At 38.8% G+C, this 20,778-nt stretch overlaps 1 protein-coding gene and 1 long non-coding RNA gene across 3 annotated transcripts in view; both read right to left on the reverse strand.

The window, feature by feature from the left end:
* Window positions 1-20,778, reverse strand: part of LOC111653999 (disks large homolog 1-like) — a 56,554-nt gene that overhangs the window by 33,977 nt on the left and 1,799 nt on the right. Inside the window, exon 2 of the mRNA XM_023404812.2 lies at window positions 20,375-20,506. Coding sequence (XP_023260580.2) covers window positions 20,375-20,506 — 132 coding nt within the window. The remainder of the gene's footprint in view (window positions 1-20,374; window positions 20,507-20,778) is intronic.
* LOC111654038 (uncharacterized) lies at window positions 14,283-19,392 on the reverse strand. 2 transcript variants are annotated; one of them, XR_015437163.1, is made up of 5 exons: window positions 18,510-19,392; window positions 16,841-16,910; window positions 16,677-16,745; window positions 15,618-16,545; window positions 14,283-15,446 (listed from the first exon to the last, which is right to left on the reverse strand). It is a non-coding gene; the product is annotated as an uncharacterized LOC111654038 (long non-coding RNA). The 2 variants fall into 2 exon arrangements; XR_015437162.1 differs by having other exon boundaries at window positions 16,841-19,392.

Raw genomic sequence — 20,778 nt, forward strand, 5'->3', positions numbered from 1 at the left:
GGAAAAGCCTGTGCTTACACTAAGCTATTTTTTCAACTAACTTTATTTATATTTTTTCACTTGGACAATAATTACTCCTTGCCTATCCACAAAAACAAAGCAAACAGGATTGAAATGTTCAAATAAGATAACGTGAAAGAAAAATACAAATAGAGAAAGTCAGCAAGGGATCAGAATAAATTATTATAGGTCCTTTTGACACTTCGATACAATTGTTAGTAGAGAAAATTCATTTTTAGTTCATTACACAATGGGAGGGGATTTAGTGAAACAACATGTATGTATAAGCTATAGTATTTTGTTATGATGATGATATCGTTAACTAGAAATTCAATATGCTTGTTCTTCAAGATGATTCTTAACTGGACAGATTTGAAAGAGAAGAAGTCTATATTTCTGGATTTGGGCTTCAGTTGATCATACAAGGATTTCCATGAGTTTTGGATTGTGTCACAAACATAAAATATTTTTCTATATTTTACGTGAGTCTGCAGAAGTGAAACTACAGTAGTGCATCACTTTAAATGTTGCTGCGACAAGGAATTGTGGGACAGCATTTCTCCTTTCCTGTTGTAAAGGAAGATCCAGTGATTCCTATGCTAAAGGAGATAAGATAGAAAGCACTGACGCTCATTTCCTTATCATTTAGAAAAATCTGACCAGCTCTTGTCATGGCTGCTGCTTAGATACTTCTGGATCATTTCACTCAGTTAGGAACATTCCAAAGCAAAAAAAACTTTTCAACAGCAGCCTGTGAATCCCACCTGACCCAGTTCATGCAAGTGATCTTGTGTCAGTGGAGCTTGTTACTGGGAGACTGTGATGCAGACTAGATATGCAATTCTATTGCAGGGTAAGGGTACAGTTTGAAAATGTATAGTTATCATGCATAGGGTTCAAATCCCAACCATTCAAACATTCACAACACACCACAAAAAGAACAAATGCAAAAAAAAAAAAAAATCAAATTTCCAATTTCCTAAAATATACTGTAAAATCTACAAAAGCAAATCAGGTTGCATACAGAATGGTCACAGCTAACATTTCCTAAACACAGCTTTACAGCTTTTTCAGTTTGAACTTTAAATATCTTGTCTTTGTAGTGTATTCAATTGAATGTAGGTCAAAAAGGATTTGCAAATCAATGTATTCTGTTTTTATTTATATTTTACACAATGTCCCAACTTCTTTGGAATTGGGGTTGTACAAAACCTTATGCAATTTATACTGCCAAACACAGAAGCACAGACGCTTTCAAAATAAGAGTCTCAAAGAGGTAAGGTTGGTCATAAAAGTTCGATCTTAGAAGCTATCATCTATATGGGGATGTAGTGGTACAGCTTTTTGCATCAACTTCTGTTAGGGCATCTACATGTGTGTATACATGTCTTGCTATGGTTGTGGGGACAAATTTGGTTTTGAAACCATGAGTGTGTGGTTATTTTGGCCAGTCGTGATAGCTTCAAAAGGCTTTTTGAGGGACAACTGCAGTGACTGAGGTAGTGTCAGGATAAGTCTCTATGACATGAATGAAACTGAAAGTAACGTCCTTTGTACAGATTGAAACGAGAGGAGTGAAGTACTCGCACGAAGCAGCAGGCACATTCAAAATTTCTCCAGGAATATTCTAGTTATCATTATTATTATTAGTAGTAGTATTATTATTATTGTTATAGATGACATCATTGCCTACGGGTATTACTGTTGTTACTTCCACTATAACAATCAACAACCAACAGTATATACAGCTGTTCCTGGTCTCTCTCTTCTCCCTCTTTCTCTCTGCCCCTCTCTCTGGTTCTGTTGATGTTTGTTCCTGGCAAAAGGGAGATTGTGCTGCTCATAGTGCAATTGTTGGGTGTCTCTATATAATTTTGTAAGGTCATACCTTCACTCTGTAAATTGAAATATGATCCAGGAAGTCGAGTTTAAGTAATACATCCATGAGAAGGTTTATCACATGCCAAAACACTGCACAGTAGTCAATACCGTGACACCGGATTTTGCTGATAGGCTGGTTAAAGGTAGAAATACAGCATTCATTTTACAAAGTAATCCATCGCGAAGGTGCACTTACACATATTTGACCATAATGCCTTTGCAGATGCATTGTTTTTGAATTGTGTCTCATCAAAGGTTGTGGCAGGTTGTGTTTTGCTGGATGATGTCCCTTTTTTTGCTGGAGCCTTCTGCATTGAAGGAAGTATGAAGCTTGCAGTGGAAGCAGATCAGTAAGTTCTTCAACTGTGTTGATGAGTGAATGAGGAGTAGTGGGATGATGAATGGGTTAATCCACACATAGATCCACTCTACAGTGATGGGGTTTAGCTGGGGCACTGACCAGATTAGACAGCACCTAATGCTTTGTAAGATGATTACATCTATTTCAGGAGGTATTTATTCCATTGCAGAGTTGTAACTGTGTTTGAGTGCATTCCACAGACCTATTGTCCCTATTCACTGCCAACAGAAATGGTAAGATATTTATGGTCTGTCTTTGTTGAGTGAGCAGTAACAAGTATCAATAACAACTCTTTACACACACTAATAAAGCTACTAGTGGTCTAATAAATGAATGACATTAGTTAACGAAGTGGCTCACTCTATATTGGTCAATGATGAACAATGATCAATATTACTTTGTAATGACAGCTTGCAGTCAATGGAAGTAAGTTTTTATGCAGAGCATTTATGCAAGATATAAGTGTGTTCCTGGAGAACATCTGTTGCAGGATATTATGTAAGCATTCAAATGTAGCGAAAGATTAGACATTACACTGTAATCCACACATTACATGAAAAACTAGTCCTAATGGAGTTTGTGCTAAAAGTGCTACATGGCCTAACAAGAAAAAATCCAAAGACAGTTTATTGTCTGATAACAAGTCATTCAGCATTTAACTAGAGTGGAAGACAAGGTTTTTTGCACTACAGAGCAGGATAACAGATAAGTCTTGAGGTATTTTATATTTTCTTATTATCAAATGCCATGGAAAGACGCAAACCAAGTACCCGAGAAACTGTGTACCAAGCAGTGGTGCTGTTTGAAAGGCAAAGGTTGGAAAAAAAAAAATATTGGTGATTTATCTTGCTTTATGTTTGCTGTATTTTTATGAGGTTCAGTGATGAATAAAAACTATATGATATTATTTTTGGAATATCCCTCACTTTTACTTTCAGTGGTTAAAACTTTAGCACAGTATGCCAAACTCACCAAGCCCTGTATCAGGAACACCTGTTTGTAGTGTTCATACCTGGCCTGGCATCAGTCACAAGCCATTAAAGAAGTTCATTGTAAGGACATGCAGAGTTACGGACCCACAATTGACTCTTTGTTACTCTTCCCAACATCAAACTATCAAATTGATAGGAAACAGAGACAAAGGTCTCTCACAAACAGACCATGCTTGTAGCATGCCAGTGAGACACAGAACCAGACCAAGGGTCAAAGGGTCAGCTCAAGAGGATCAATAAATGGACACCATACATCTGGAGAACATAGGCCAAATCTCCAGGTTGTAACAATAAAACTCTGTCTAATGGTATTTGATTGTTTCTTATATAGGACCAGTAACACCAAAAGGTCTGATTATCACTAAGGTGTGATTCCTGTCCTCTCTGTGTCATGCATGAACACAAACACCAACCTCCCTTCCTCTGTCCCTCTCTAGATAAGAGTCATAAACTACAACCCACATTCCCATCCTGGGTAGTGACCAGCAGAACTCTCTTCACAGACACAGATCTGAGGAAGAATATATAATTAAATATCTGTTCTGTAACTCATGAGATGTTTCTATGCAATAGTTTAACCCCAAACTTCTATCCAATAGAATGTTTGAAATGTAACATGTAGATTTTAAGACAATGTCCTTCATGTGACCTACTGTCAGCATCCTTCACACATGGTAACACACACTACATGACATCCAGAATGTCCATATTATTATTATTACAGTTACAACTGCTGTGTAATCCACATTTATACACTATTAGCATTAGGAAATGTTTATATTGTTTGATCAGTTCACCACTTGTATCATGATTAATTCCAGGTTTGAAGGAAGTAATATGAAATCAACACTGGTATTAGTCCTGTCTGTCATTATTAGTACCATTAGGTTTATATTTTATTTCATTTAATGTTTTATGGTCATGGTGGAAGACGGATGTGCGAGTTTATAGGTAAGCTGTAGAATTAAACTATTCAAAAGTTCTGTGGAAAATTACTCTCTTCTCCAAGTTGAAACACAGGAGAAGACGGGTGACGCCCCTGAAACGAATGCCAGCCCCAAGGGGATAAAATAGTCTTGATCAATTCACACATGGCTCTAGTCATCTGCTCAAAAAAAAAGCTCAAAGTCCCGGCTCTGTAGCTATGCAAACTCTTAGCTCTAAGCTGCTAGCCACAAACTCATGGCTCTTAGTCATTTTTGCACTTTATCGTTTCATTTGCGTCGTTTATTCTTTATTTGCCCCATGCTCGAAATAACATTATTTTTTTACATGCGCAATCTTTTATTTTCATAAACCAAGTCAAGTCCAAATGAACCAAAACAAAAGAAGTGCCTCAGAGTAATTTTGCTACTTTTAATTATTATCAAGTTTTCCTTTTTGAGGATTTTTGACTGATTAGAGTCATTTGTTCAACACCAGTCTCCTCTAAAGTTATCAAGCCAAAGTGAAGTGCCTCAGAGTTATTTCACATCAACCCGCAAGAGATACCGGCAGATAACACATCTGCCCACGACCGCCTGCAGAGAAGCATACCAAAAATCAAGAGTGCCCGAGACAGAAAGTCTCCTGGCAAACTCCACCAGAGCTGAACCATTGAGACACCGGCAGAATCCACCACCATGATAAAGGGACACGGCCTCCAGGAGAATCCACCTACATCCCGCGTCTCCAGGGTTACCACGGCAACCATGGCCACCTGGGTTCCAGCCAAGGGTCTCCAGCTACAGCGCAACTCACAGTAGGCCGGTCTTAACACTCTGCTCATGACTGGGTTGATGTCGAAATAAGTAATATTTAATTATTTGTAGACGTAGTATCATTAGCTGTATAGCCATAGTGTATAGCCATTACATATTCTCTCCCACCATTGCCAACTCATCACACTGCTCATTTCATTATTATTTTCATCTTTATGATTATTATACCTTGCATTTACTCTGTAGATAATAGTTTAGTTAATAAACTTCTTTATTTACACCAGTTATTGTCCTGTTGTGTTCTTTTGACGTACAGACTGGAGATCCATTGAATCGAGAAGTCATGGCTTCTGATATGAGATTTGAAATTTATCAATTAAGTAATTCAGTGTTGTCCTACCCGAGGACTGGTGCCCCCTTTCAACGAGAGCAAATTCTAATTTATGGCGTTAACACTACATGTGCACCTGCTTTTTCATGTAATTATCCAATCAGCCTATCACTAAACTAAAGTTCTGGGCAGATTTGGCCAGATGTTACACATTGCACCTTTAAATGACATAAGAAAACATTCCACCTTAAAAGTTGCTGGTAGCTGCTGGTAGCCTCTGAGCTGCACAGTGAATTAAATCGTTAGGTATTGAAAATGAAAAAGTGCCTTTATTCATCATTCTTTTGGATGGACGTCGACTCCAGGTCTGGGAAATGAAGCCTATGCAGAAGTGCCTTAAACCTGCATTCTATTGAATAACCATCAGGGGGCGACTCCACTGGTTGCAAAAAGAAGTCAGATTGTATTGAAGTCAATGGGAAAATTACCCTAATTATGGTCCCATTTAAAAGAAAATAGATGATGAAGCAGAGTGGTTTTAGGGCGTGGCTAACACGTGATTGACACACACAGTGACCTGCCTATTAATCTGGGTAGAGGTGTGTCAATGTGGTGGACATTTGACTTTTCATTGTTTTCAGTTCACCAAAGTTAGCTCTAACATGTTGTTGCCTGAACATTTCTTGTTCAACGTTCAGTTGTTCTAAAAGACACTCTGAGAAGTCTGTGATTCAATTTTTTTACGGTTGGTACATTTTATTTTAAGCATATTTCACACATTCTGTCCTCGTTACTACTGTGAAGATTCAAAGCAGATGTGTTCTATAAAAGCTATCAAAAAAGTTAAAGCAAGATCTTCATACATAACTTTATTGGACACTGTAAACCGCATTAATTTGAACAATTTACAACACTGGAAACCTGTATAAAAGAATATAATAAATGGATTAATTAAATACTGTAGTGTGCAATTTACAATCAACTATTTAAAATCAAAAACCAAAACATACAAAAGTTAAAGCTGTACTTCACTGTCAATTGTTAAGCTTGCATAATAAAAAAAAAAAAGGTATTTGAATCAACAGTGATATAGAATTTTTATATATAGAATAGTATAATCATCAACATCATCATCACAATTTATTTGATTCAGTAACAGTCTCCCTCTAAATAAGTGATGCTTTTGGAACAGCAGCATGCAGGTGGAGGTGGTGCAGGTCCTCCATCACTCCTGGAAGAGGTTGTAGGTGTCCCCAAAGCTCCAGACCTTAGCTGGATGGAAAAAAACATTATAATAGAGCGAATTGTATCATATTGTAGACTATAGACAAAAAGACAAAAGAAACAGCGCTGATTAAATGATCTCACACTTATCTGAAAATACATTATTCCCTCAGCTTAGTTGTAAAAAACATTCTGCTATTCTGTTTTAAATTAAATAACAATAGAATAGAAACCAATACTCACTTTGGTGTCATTGTGCAGATGCATGTCATGATAGTTCTCAGCTCTCAGTGATGTTCTTTATTCTGAAAGAGACAAAATCATTCCAACAGTGATGTGCCAGTTCACACTTAGAAAGAACTAGTTCAAAGTTCAATTCATACAGATTAAAATTAGTTAGCTCACGTTCATAGTTCATTTTAAAAAATTGTATTTGTTTTTTATAATAAATAGGCCACTATTGTTTTTCAATAGAACGTCCTTCTACCCATTTATCACCAGCCCAAAATCATTGCCACTCCCAAACTAAATGAATTATTGTATACTAAAGAATCACAGACATGAGTTACATTTAATACCGTTTGTACCGCTAGCACCAGCCATGCCAGGCCACGTCTATGATGATGTCATGCGGCGTGCCTTAAAACTGTCGTAAAACGTGAGCGGCATTTGTAAACTAATTTGTTCAGTTCAGCATTCACAAAAAATATGAACGCATTCATACACTGCACTCCATTCAAATAGATGTTTTGACCCATCATCAATAATGAAATGAACTAGAGCTGCAAAACTAGCCAACAGACACTGAACTAAACTTAATATTAACAAACACGACACATATGTCAGCTGATCTGCTCTTGAACAGCAGGTCTTGACATGACAGTTAACTACAATAAAGTTATTTTTGTTTACACTAAGTTCAGTAACGTAACCTTAGATTTGCAGTACAAATTTTAAAACACATTATAACATGTTTTACCCTTGGTCTACGGTTTAATAAAAGTTGTTACACCAGACAGTTAGCTTACACACAGTAGCTTCAGCTACAATAACATTACAAACTTTCTCCTCATATATGTGATATTTACCAAATGTGGACATGTATGCAATTAGCTACTGAGATTATTTTAACAGTAAGCTATAAAGTTTACCTCGAATTATGAATGCTGACTGTGTTAGCAGCGACTTCGTACCGCGTATCCAGGAGCCTGTTGCGTTCAGGTAGCCGGTGTGGGTAGGTGTGCATAGTGTCCTCGGTTCTCGGGGGTCAGAGCCACCCGTTGCTCCTCCTCAGCTCCACCCTCTCAACCAATTATGGTTTCTTGTGGTTTCAAAAAACCAAGATGGCGACAGCCAAAATGCAAACTCCTAGCTTCAAAACGCTTGTTAACAAACGAATGGTGACATCACGGTGGGTTGTCACTTCGTTTACACAGAAATATGACAAAGTCAGTATGTTAAACTTGGACAGCTTGTGCTGCTTTCCCAGTACTGCTGGAAATGAAGGCTAGGTTAACTACGTTTTCATAGCCTTGCCTATTAGCTTTGCTGGACCTGTGCCTGTACTGCAACTTTTTCTCTGAATGGATATTTCCAATTCCATGCTTCATGCGCTCGACACAAGTAAATGAATGTAAACTTGCAACCATCGGAACAGTGGTTACATAACCTTTTGAAGCAATCTGCAACAACCACGCACAGAGACCTTTTGAAATGGACTTGAATCAATTCAGGAAATCAGTGGCAATACCCAGCCCTACTCAGAATGGTGTGCAAAACAAAAAAAACATCTAGTAAGCAGCAGCTCTGTGGAGGGAAACTCCTTGTTGATGAGAGAGGTCAGAGGAGAATGGATGGACTGGTTGGAGCAGACAGAAAGGCTACAGTAGCTCAGATAACCACTCTTTACAACTGTGTTGAGCAGAAAAGCTTCAAAGTGAACAACACATCCAAACTTGAGGTGGATGGGCTACAACAGCAGAAGACCACATCAGATTCCTCTCCTGCCAGCCAAGAACAGAAACCTGAGGCTGCAGTGGACACAGGCTCACCAACACTAGACAGGTGAAGACTGGTAAAAAGTAGCCTGGTCTGATTCATCTGGATTTCTGCTGATCAGAACCTGGCATCAACAGCACGAATCCATGGACCAAACTGGCCTTGTGTCAACATTCCAGACTGGTGGTGGTGTAAAGGTGTGGGGAATATTTTTACACTTTTAATATAAATCAATCATGGTCTGAACACCACAGCTTATCTAAGTATTGCATCCCTTTATGGCCACAGTTTACAATCTTATTAGATTCTTATTATTAGTAAAAGCCATATTCACCCATTCACATTCACAGATAACTCATACAGTACACAGACAGACACACAGAAACAGACAGACACACACACACACACACCACTCAGAGGCTGTTTAGGGTTCAGTATCTTGCTCAATGACACTTAGACATGCAGACTGGACTCATTCTTCTGATTAATGCACAACCGGCTCTATCTCCTGAGCCACGGTGAGCCTGCTCTGAGCTCAGCAAACAGTCCACAGCAGGACTGCACCTCTGCAAAGTCGTGTAGTTGCAACTCCATGATGTTTCACAGGATTCTGAAGCAGTAGTATATTTCTGTCATTATGTGACATCCGTTACCTCTTGATCAGCTCCTGTCATAGCAGAGAACCAGCAGAGAACAGCCTTGCTAACTGAAACAATCAAACAATCTGTATCTTGGGTTACACAGACAGACACTGCTAGACTGCCCCACTGTCTCACTCCTGCCAAGTATCTTATCTGCAATTTGCTGCAGTGTGTCACCCATCACGTGGTCGTGGCTGAGTGGTTAGTCAGCCTCCAACTCACCAATGATGAAGTGACAGGAGTATGCCTCAGTGATACAGATCCATGCAACTACTATTAGACAGACAGCAATGGTGAATGTGTACAACAGACAACGCCACTTTAGTGAAAAACGCTGGATGGTGGAGTGTGCAGTAGCTTTGGTGTAACGTTTCACTTGATGCAGAAAAGTGCTGATGTTTAACCTTAACAGTAGTCTCATTTTTGTCCAGCATGTTCAACATCCTATTGGAAAACAAGAGCAAATCCAGGTTTGCATATGACATAATTTCATAACACTGTTCGGACCTCTATTAAATATACAAGATTTTTATGTAAAGTTACATGTAGTGTTGCACTTTAAAGCCCAATTATCATCTCTACAACAGTGTTTTGACATTTTTTAAAAGGCAAATCAATTATTTTCTTTTACAGTATTTCTTTTGGCATCCCAACTGTTGGAATATTACTGTTTTTTGACAATGCGGCTGTGTCGCAACAGATACATCTACATATACCTTCTGTAAACAAGTGTGTGTCAATGATTACAGCTCTAGCAGTCTAGCACAAATGTTTTCAAATGAGACCTTTAGCCACTTTAACACATGAATGTATTTGACTGAATGATGTGCTTAAGAGTAGTCAGATCAAAAAAAATCCATATAAAGGATTCGGAAACCCTTCTTTGGCACAAAAAACAAAAAGAATTCACCATATATTAGAAATATGAAGTGTGACTCTGGGTCAAACTCCAACTCCCTGTGATTGGTTTAGTTTTTGAAAATGACAATTCTGAACTCCCACAGAAGAAGATAATCAGAGCCTTTAGGCAGGATTTAACAAATGGGCAAACAACGGGTTAATATACAGTATATCGCACAGGTGTTTGATGGGCAAATCATGAAATCATTTGAACAACTTAAACAGACACTACCTCAGAAACATTAGGAATGGGAAAGGATTTGTAAATAACCAACCAAACTGGAGGAACTGTAAATTTCATTTATAGAGGACGAGACAAAAAAAGGTGTTTTGTCAAAAATGTATAAAGCACTACAACATGACTAATGATAATAGTTTGGATGTCAAAGAAAAATGGGAGCTGGAAGCAAATATAATAACAGATGAATAATGGGATGAACATTCAAAGCAGGACATAAGCTAACCAACAGCCAGATCGAGAGGGAGTTTGAAGGTGAAAATGAGGCATTTTAAAACCCCTTTTATCATGTCCACATACAGCAATATATCAGAACTTTGTTGGAGGGGCTGTGGACTGGTGGGGGACTTCACACATATTTTTTGGGATTGCCAAAAGGTAATGGAGTTCTGGAAGAGTGCTCAAAAAGAGATTAAACAGAATTAATTGTAGTTTAGCACCAACACTTTTCATACTGGGTATATTATCCAATAATATGACAGATAGAGATTTGATTTATGTATTGAGAAAAAAAGCAAAAAAATGATAAGTCTCTCAAGCTGCAAATGCACCACCGCCACATCTCTCCACCTTCACAGCACCCCCCCCCACTGCTGAAAAAAATCCTAGAGGAAACACTGCACTTGTTTGTTTTATTTCGTGCTATCATATAGGCTTAAGCTTTAAATGCTAGTGATAGGAATGTTAATTTAGGGACGGTAGGATTGGTATGGTACTGAATAATGTGCTTCTTATGTTAATGTATAAGGAATTCTGTTATGAACAATGAAGAAAAAATACATCTCATAAGGTTTGGAACAGGTATGTAAAAAAATGTATTAAAATAAGAGTAATTATATAAGCATCTCCTCCAAGTTGTATGATTCATATGTTCTATGTTGAATAAAAACTCAGATATACAATACTGTGCAAGCTTTAGGCAGGTGTGAAAAAATGCTGTAAACTAAGAATGCACAGAAGATCTGTGGTTAGTTCTCCAAGATGTTTGGAACAACCTACCAGCCGAGTTCCTTCAAAAACTGTGAGCAAGTGTACCTAGAAAAATTGATGCTGTTTTGAAGGGAAAAGGTGGTCACACCAAATGTTGATTTGATTTAGATTTCTCTTCTGTTCATTAACTGCATTTTGTTAATTGATGAACATAAACTATTAACACTTCCATTTTTGAAAGCATTCTTAGTTTACAGCATTTTTTCACACCTGCCTAAAACCTTTGCACAGTACTGTATGTATGCATTATTTATAAAAAAATGTGTAGTACTGTATTTTTTTCTTCTGCAAAGTGGCAGATGTTGATGTGTACTAAGAGTTTTAAGTATTTCTATCACAGACAAATATACAGGGGCATGTTAGGACTTTTTTAGGCATCAGTGAATCAAAATGACCAAAGACAAATCAGTTATCATCCTGTTAGTCAGACTGACGAGAGAGAGCACTTTACGTTACCCTTTGAAAAAAAGAAACAAGTGTGTTCCGTTTTGTTCGCCTCTCTCCTCATTGACTGTCCAAACGTTCTATTAACAACCATAAAAACAGCAGGATAAGAAACCAAACTAAATTACGTATTCTGTCTGTCTGTTGATCTCCTTCACTATTAAAGGGGCATTAGATAAGATCCCAAAATTGGTTGTTTTTAGTGACATTTGTGGCAGTGAAGTGACAGTGCAGTCAGCCTTCTGTTGCTCGCTCTCATGGTTGTGCTCGCAATCCTTGGGCATGAGCACGCATCGACCAAAACAGCAACACTGCACGAGATTGCATGGAATATTATAGCCCTATTATAGAGTTGCCACACTTCACTATTGACACGAGTTTCAATTGCAACTCTCATTTAGCTGAATAGATGCGCTAATGTTTCAGCAAAATACAGACTTACTTTCAACTAACTGTATTGAATTGGTCTTGGAGTTTGTAGAGACAACGACAGTCCTAAACTGACATCAATTATAACAGCAAATCAATAAAATGTTATTCATATAGCTCAAATTCACAAATCAATTGGTCTCAGGTGGCTTTACAACCTGTGCAGGTAATGACAGAGTTATGTGTTCTGTAAAAAAACATCTTGTAACTGTCTAGTTTCTAGTGGTTTACTTTGTTGTAACCTATACATACACTTGTTTATTTTACTGTTACTGTCAATCAGCATACATAAAATAGGGAATGTATCACAATAAAACATGCCATTTTCTACACTGTCACTGTTTTCCTTTCAGGTTTCCCTTTCTAAAGGCTATGCAGCAGCTCTACTAGATGAAAGCAGAGACACTGATGCTAGAGGGTGGAGGACAAGGACAAAGTAAAAAAGTTTGTTGTGAAAGAAAAGAAAAAGCATGTGTGAAAATGTGTTGTGTTCCGGCGTGAGTTCATTAACTATAAAGAAAAACGACCTTTTCATTTTTTTATACAAGCAGCTTTATTTTAAAAACTTTCATTTAAAAAATTTTAAACTAAAATTCACATTTTTTTTCAATGTCATATCTTTTTACAAGTTTTACAATGTCTGTATATACAGTTGTGCTCATAAGTTTACATACCCTGGCAGAATTTGTGATTTTTTAGCCATTTTTCAGAGAATATGAATGATAAGAGAAAAACTTTTTGTCCCCTCATGGTTAGTGGTTGGGTGAAGCCATTTATTGTCAAAACAACTGTGTTTCCTCTTTTTGAATCATAATGACAACAGAAACTACCCAAATGACCCTGATCAAAAGTTTACATACCCTGGAGATTTTGGCCTGATAACATGCACACAAGTTGACACAAACGGGTTTGAATGGCTACTTAAGGTAAACATCCTCACCTGTGATCTGTTTGCTTGTAATCAGTGTGTGTGTATAAAAGGTCAGTGAGTTTCTGGGCTCCTGACAGACCCTTGCATCTTTCATCCAGTGTTGCACTGACGTTTCTGGATTCTGAGTCATGGGGAAAGCAAAAGAATTGTCAAAGGATCTGCGGGAAAAGGTAGTTGAACTGTATCAAACAGGAAAGGGATATAAAAAGATATCCAAGGACTTGAGAATGCCAATCAGCAGTGTTCAAACTCTAATTAAGAAGTGGAAAATGAGGGATTCTGTTGAAACCAAACCACGGTCAGGTAGACCAACAAAAATTTCAGCCACAACTGCCAGGAAAATTGTTCGGGATGCAAAGAAAAACCCACAAATAACTTCAGCTGAAATACAGGACTCTCTGAAAAAAAGTGGCGTGGCTGTTTCAAGACGCACAATAAGGAGGCACTTGAAGAAAAATGGGCTGCATGGTCGAGTCGCAGGAAGAAAGCCATTACTACGCAAATGCGACAAAGCATCCCACTTACAATACGCCAAACAGCACAGAGACAAGCCTCAAAACTTCTGGAACAAAGTCATTTGGAATGATGAGACCAAAATTTAACTTTTTGGCCAAAACCATAAACGTTACATTTGGAGAGGAGTCAACAAGGCATATGTTGAAAGGAACACAATTCCTATTGTGAAATTCGGAGGTGGATCGCTGATGTTTTGGGGATGTGTGAGCTACAAAGGTACAGGAAACTTGGTCAAAATTGATGGCAGGATGAATGCAGCATGTTATCAGAAAATACTGGAGGAAAATTTTCACTCATCAGCCCGGAAGCTGCGCATGGGACGTACTTGGACGTTCCAACATGACAACGATCCAAAACACAAGGCCAAGTCGACCTGCCATTGGCTACAGCACAATAAAGTGAAGATTCTGGAGTGGCCATCTCAGTCTCCTGACCCCAATATCATTGAGCCACTCTGGGGAGATCTCAAACGTGCAGTTCATGCAAGACAGTCCAAGAATTTACAGGAACTGGAGGCTTTTTGCCAAGAGGAATGGGCAGCTTTACCATCTGAGAAAATAAAGAACCTCATCTACAACTTCAAACTGTCATTGATGATAAAGGGGGCAATACACGGTATTAAGAACTGGGGTATGTAAACTTTTGATCAGGGTCATTTGGGTAGTTTATGTTGTCATTATGATTTAAAAAGAGCAAACACAGTTGTTTGATAATAAATGGCTTCACCCAACCACTAACCATGAGTGAAAGAAAAGTTTTTGTGTTATCATTCATATTCTCTGAAAAATGGCCAAGAAATCAGAAATTCTGCCAGGGTATGTAAACTTATGAGCACAACTGTATATTTAATGTTTTACAAGTCCATCAATAGATATTTATAATAAAGGACTGTCTAAGCCATATTCTGAGGAATTTTTCTTGCTCCCATTGTCTGTTATGCAGTCATGTGCTAGAGAGAGAGAGAGAGAGAGAGAGAGAGAGAGAGAGAGAGAGAGAGAGAGAGAGAGAGAGACACACACACACCCTGGCAGCTTTTACTATGTGGACACTAACGTTTGGACTTCTTGCTGTACACTCTCTGAAAGACAACAAGTTTAACATTAGTTGACAGTGACAATTTACTGTGTGGCATTCCCATATCAGTGGTGGCATCATTCTCTAGTGAACTTGTTGAACTCTCCTCATAATTCTTCAGGCATACAAAAAATAAAATATGTTTTCATACGTATGACCTACGAAACTTTCTGGTTGACATATAGATATCAAATGTGGTCTCTCTCACGGCTCGCCACATCCCAGGCTGGATGTTGACATCTGCCAAGGTCCCATTCATGCATGCCTGTGACATGGTAAAGCACCCCTTGCCACATACCATAAAATAAAATGGCATTTTCAGTAGAAGTAATAATGCTGTGTGACATACATGCTCATCCACCACCAAGAGCAGTAGCTAGCTTAGCTAGCAATTGCTGTAGTAGTACACATTTCAGTGGGTGAGGATTTACTTCAGTGGTAATTTGATGTACTGTACATAATGCAAAGAAAGAATCGTATGACACTTAGCATGCAGAATGTCAAGACCCTTACTGTAAAAGTTGCTTTGGATAAAAGCGTAAGCTAAATGAATGTAATGCAAGAGCTCCCTGCCCTAAATGCAGTGAATCAATACAAGATGAACTGATGACGGCTGAGCCACACTTCATTTCAAAGTATTTGTCTGTCCTTGTGGTGGTTGTATTGTCTTGTGAAATCCCATTATACTCACCATGAACTCCTCTCGATTGTCCGCCTTCTGGCGGCAAAAACAAAAATGGTTAACAATGTACCTCATCCAGACCAGTATGGCAGACTGACCAGATATCACCCCAGCCTGTAAACAAAAAAGGAAAAGGGGAAAAAAAAAAAACTTCTACTATTACCATCAAAATGTAATTTTCATAAGACCAAAAAACTTGTGGTAACATGTTGAAAAATATAAAAAAATGGAAAACTGTTACTCAGTGGAATGAAATAAGTTATGTCAAATGGTTTTCACTCTTACCACATGAAGTTTCTTTGTCAGATTTTTGGCTGCATTTCAGATGTCCAGTGAATGGATCACACCTCGATCCTTGTACATCCCTTTCTCTGGGTCCAGAATAAAGAAATACACAAAGACACAAATATTTCAAGTCCTTTGTAACCAAATTTGGTAAGTACATGTAAAAATAAATTTTACACTTTGTGTGGCCGAGGCTGTTAAAGGACTGTGCAGCCCAGCTGGATGAGCCCCTCCAGAGGACCTTCAACTTAAGTTTACAAACAGGGAGGGTCCCGGTCCTGTGAAAAACATCATGTCTTGTTCTGGTACCTAAAGTAGGGCAACCGGCTGAGATAAATGACTACAGACCAGTGGCCCTAACATCACAAATCATGAAGACCCTGGAGCGGCTGCTTCTCCACCTTCTGAAGCCACAGGTTGAACATGCACTAAACCTCCCAGTTTGCCTACAAAGAACATACTGGAGTGGATGATGCCGTCTTTTACATGCTCCACTGGGCCCATTCTTACCTGGATGAGCCAGGTGGTTACATGAGGATTATGTTCTTTGATTTCTCAAGTGCATTTTACACCATCCAACCCCCTATTCTTAAAGACAAGCTGGAAGGGATGGGGGTAGATCCCTGCTTCACGTCGTTGATTGTGGTATGCCTGACAACTTGACCACAGTACGTCAGGCTTGTGTCTCAGGGACAGTGATGAGTAGCACTGGGGCTCCACAGGGGACTGTTCTGGCTCCGTACCAGTAATTACACTTGTTACAAATGGCAAATAAAAAAATTCTTCAATATATACTCACTCATCAGTGCTGAAATCTGCAATTGCTTCTCCATGGTCACACTGTTTCGGTTGGTCTGTCTCTTACCCACTGTCACCACATTATGTCCATTGAGCCATGTTCATGACCTTCTGTAATCCACCAGCAGCACTGCTTGAGAAAATATGTAGGAAAATGCATACATGCATAGTAAAATACAAATGTAACTGTTCAACAACCAAGAACTATGTGAATATTTCTATTTTGTAAGCATTTAGAGGACAAATTTTGCCAATACATACCGCACACGGATAGGTGGGACATAGTAAACATCTGACGGGTCTAAAGCCGGTTCATTGTCCAAATCAATTCTACAACATACAAAAAAAAATAAAAAAATCACTTCCACACTGTAAAATAGACATGCTAGATGACAACATGTGGTGAGGAGATGTGTTCAACTTACACACTGTTCATAAAGCTGTTCGCCTTTTCCTCATCCACTACAGTCCTCCAAAATGTCCATGGACTTGATGCTTAACACAAAACAATTGTGAGTACATATCACACAATACAAAAAGACAATAACACAATGTAGAATCACAAATGGGGGTTCATTGTGGCGATAATGGGGTAATGTCTAGTCATTATACAACACACGTTTCTTCCAAAGCTTGATCCTCAGGCAAGTGGTCCAACTCCAGTCATCCCTGTTGAGATCCCTGCTAACATTTCAGTATCACCAAATAACTCTGTTGCGTGTGCAGCAGGTTTATACACATATCCCAGCTATAGAATGGAATGTCATAAGCAGAGAAAGCATAGTCATTTCATGTGATAGGGTTTTATCACCTCATACACTATTGTGTATACATATTGGTAGTGTTGACATTGGCACTGAGTCATCTGTAAGTTAGAAATGAAAAACAAACTAACCATCAGATTCTCCTCCAATTGTTGATGATGGATGACTAAAAAGACCTGGATGCTTACTTGGCGTAGATGTAGTATTGCCCTGACTTGCCAGTGCTGGGGTTTCTGTCTTATTTGTCTTAATTCCCCATTCATAAAGACAAGCTGGACTGCTGGGGCAGCAGCATGTCAGACATGAACACAAAGAGACTGGACAAGAAGGTCAAAACTGGTCAAAAAGGCTGGGCCTGTGCTTGGCAGGAGGACTGTTGTGGAGGGACGTATGCAATATAAGATGGAGGCCATCTTAGACAATACCAACCATCCTCTCCAAAAAATTCTGGCAGAACAGAGAAGCAGCTACAGGCGCAGCAAACGTCTGATCTCACTGTGCTGCAGAACAGAGAGGTTCAGGAGATCCTTTGTTCCCACTACCATCAGGCTATTATAACACCTCAGCCAAAGGAAGTGGACTTATTTAATTATTATTGTTCATTTGTTATTAACTGTTTTTATTATTATTATTATCATTATTATTCCTATCATCAAAAATTAGCTAATGGACACATGAATTTCACCCAGGGGATAAATAAAGTATCTATCTATCTATCTATCTATCTATCTATCTATCTATCTATCTATCTATCTATCTATCTATCTATGGTAGCTGGAAAGAAAATACTATATTTAGAGTCCTGGAAAATAAATTATAATCATATTTAGAATAACGTTACTTTCTGTAATCCCGAGATCCATGCAGCGTGGCTTAATTACAGCTAGCTGTCTCCGCCAAGGATGTCATATTTGCAGTCTCATTTGTTTATCTGATCGTAAGCAGGACAATGGAAAAAAAACTAGCCAACTAACATGCTCACTCAGATAGTAAGTTTGTGGCGATAACAAGCATTCAAGCAAGCAAGTAAAGGTTAGCCATCTAGCTGTAACATAGCTATGCTGCATTGATCTGGTGTTGATTGCTTCGTAACATTAGCTGACAAAGTAATTTTCAAACAAGCTATCCATATCAGCCCCGGGAGTCCGGATGAATTAGCTGATGTTATGCACTCAAGACATTATATTGCTACGTTAGTTACTTTGCAGGTCGTCCGCGTTAGCAAGGAAGCTAACCTGGCTAACCTCAGGTAACAAGATGACGAAAACTACAATATCAAATTAATTACACACACAACTATTTCACATGCTTTGTTGTAATGTTATCTTACCTGTCCAACAGGAAAAAGGCCACATCGGCGTTGTTTTGGAGCTTCAAAACAGAACGAAGTTCCCTCCATGACTTGAATGCCCTGTCGATGTTTACTCTAATTTTCGCCCGACGTCAGTCCAATACCCGTTTGGCCAGACAGGCTACAGTGGATATACCCCTCTTTTTGGGCTAACATGGAGTCTGTGTTGGAGTCTGTTTTGTGGAGGGTGCCGGTCGCTTATTAGTGGACTAAATTTCTGAGCTATCGTTGCTATTGCTACTACGCTCTGTTGCCACTGTATGGGAGTTTGCACTCGTGAGCGAGCACACACATCGCAAGCGTCACACCAACATACTTTTTCCGGGAAAGCATGACTCGAAGCACTTCACAAAAATAGCTGACCATGGCCGATTGAGGCGACCTAGTAAGTAGAAGAATGTCAAATTTTTTGGCTTGTGTAACAGCCTGTTCACTCATTGGCATTAAAAAGTGATTATAAAAGGTTTGAAACAAAGAAAAGTTGTCTAATGCCCCTTTAAATCATAGTGCAGCACCTACACACAACAAAGAGTATGTGCGTGCCTGTTGCAATCATGATTGCATATGCATAGGTGTAGAGCTGCCGGAGCCACCAGAACAATGCTCTGCTACTTTTTTTCTCCAAGTGATGAAATAAAATATCTACAGTTCAAATAAGTCGATACATACATTTAAGCGCTTGAAGATCCGATCACTAAAGTATATGTCATGTAGAGAGCTGATAAAAACAAATGAAATGGATAAAAACATTCCACCTTAAAATTGTCTGGTAGCTGCCGGTAGCCTCTGAGCTGCTCAGTGAATTAAATGATTAATTAGTAAAGATGAAAAGACAGAAAAGATCCTTTCATTCATCTTTCCCTCTGTTCATAAAGTATGCGGAAATCTTTTATAAAGATCAGCTTTACCTGTGATTAAGAAAGAGCAGAGGAGTGTAATCGCTTGTTGACCGGCAGAGACAAATGCGCTTCTCGCATTAACAGCCATGTGGTATGTACTGCAACCACCCCAACCCCGACCCCCAATCATATCGGCTATCAGCAATTTCACAGGGTGATGTTAGGACAATCTGACTATGATTAAGATCGTGCAACCCTGGATGCAGTTGAGGTTGTTCTAAAGTTTGGAGGTCTGGCACAGTATTCATTTAATTACATTTGTGACATTTAAATGATCCTTTAAAAATAGCAAGAGAGAGCAGATTTGGGTGAATGCTCATGGGGGGAATGTTGAGAGGGAATGCTGCTCTGTTTGAAAAGTGCTCTGAGATAACGTCTGTTATGATTTGGTGCTACATAAATTAACCTGACAACAGAAAGACAGAGGTAATCAACCTTATTCAGGAATTCTTTTATGTAATTAAGTGTAATTATGGTTTATCAGTGAAGTCTCTGCTAACAGTGATGACTACAGTTTAACCTGTAGCAGGTGATTCATTGACATTTCCAGGATGGGATGAACACATGCTCAGCAAACCCATTTCTTCACTGCTCTATTTAGTATGTCATAATTATATATGGTAATTATTAAATACAGTGCTTTCTCTCATCAACTTCAACTGCGACCGCCCTCCTGTAGCCCTGAAGTTGGTTGTGTGCAAATGTAAAGACGGGACTGATCAAACTGTGGATGCATCAGGAAGACTGCAGTCATCGTGTGATCCTGTGAATTACTTTCACACACCATCCCATTATTCTGTAAACTCCAACTAAATGACAGCCAATCAGTCACAAAAACACTTTTAACATCAAAAATCTGACACTGTTTTTCTGAAAACCACAACAATATGAACTTGACAGAAAACAACAGCTGCTTGGTGAATTGGTTGTGTTCTGCTGACTTACCAAGAAGAGCTTCAAACAGGTTGCTTTTGAAAATCCCCATCACCCTCTGAATGGCAGTTTTGAGCTGCTGCTCTTCCAGCTTCCTCAGTTTAGTGCAGTACTCCTCTAAAAGCCCCAAGGCTCGAGCTGTGTCTGCAGAGGAGGGGCAGATAAAAGCATCTGTGGAGTTTCATTGGTTTGTTCATATAATATATACATTCTTCATACATCAATCAGACAATGTTCAGTGTGATGTGACAGTATTATGTGTGTATAAAGGTTAGTGTATAAAGGTTGGTTTGCCGTATAGTTGTACTCACACCACACTGCAAAGAGAATAGACCCTGCTCAGTTTATCAGAAAGGGACAAAGGATGGCATACAATATATGGCCAAAAGAATGTGGACACCCCAGCACTCCAGCCG

This window comes from Seriola lalandi, unplaced genomic scaffold, assembly GCF_002814215.2.
Source record: "Seriola lalandi dorsalis isolate HSWRI2012SDOR001 ecotype SW California unplaced genomic scaffold, Sedor1 jcf7180002054256, whole genome shotgun sequence".
In the NCBI taxonomy this organism is placed as follows: Eukaryota; Metazoa; Chordata; class Actinopteri; order Carangiformes; family Carangidae; genus Seriola; species Seriola lalandi.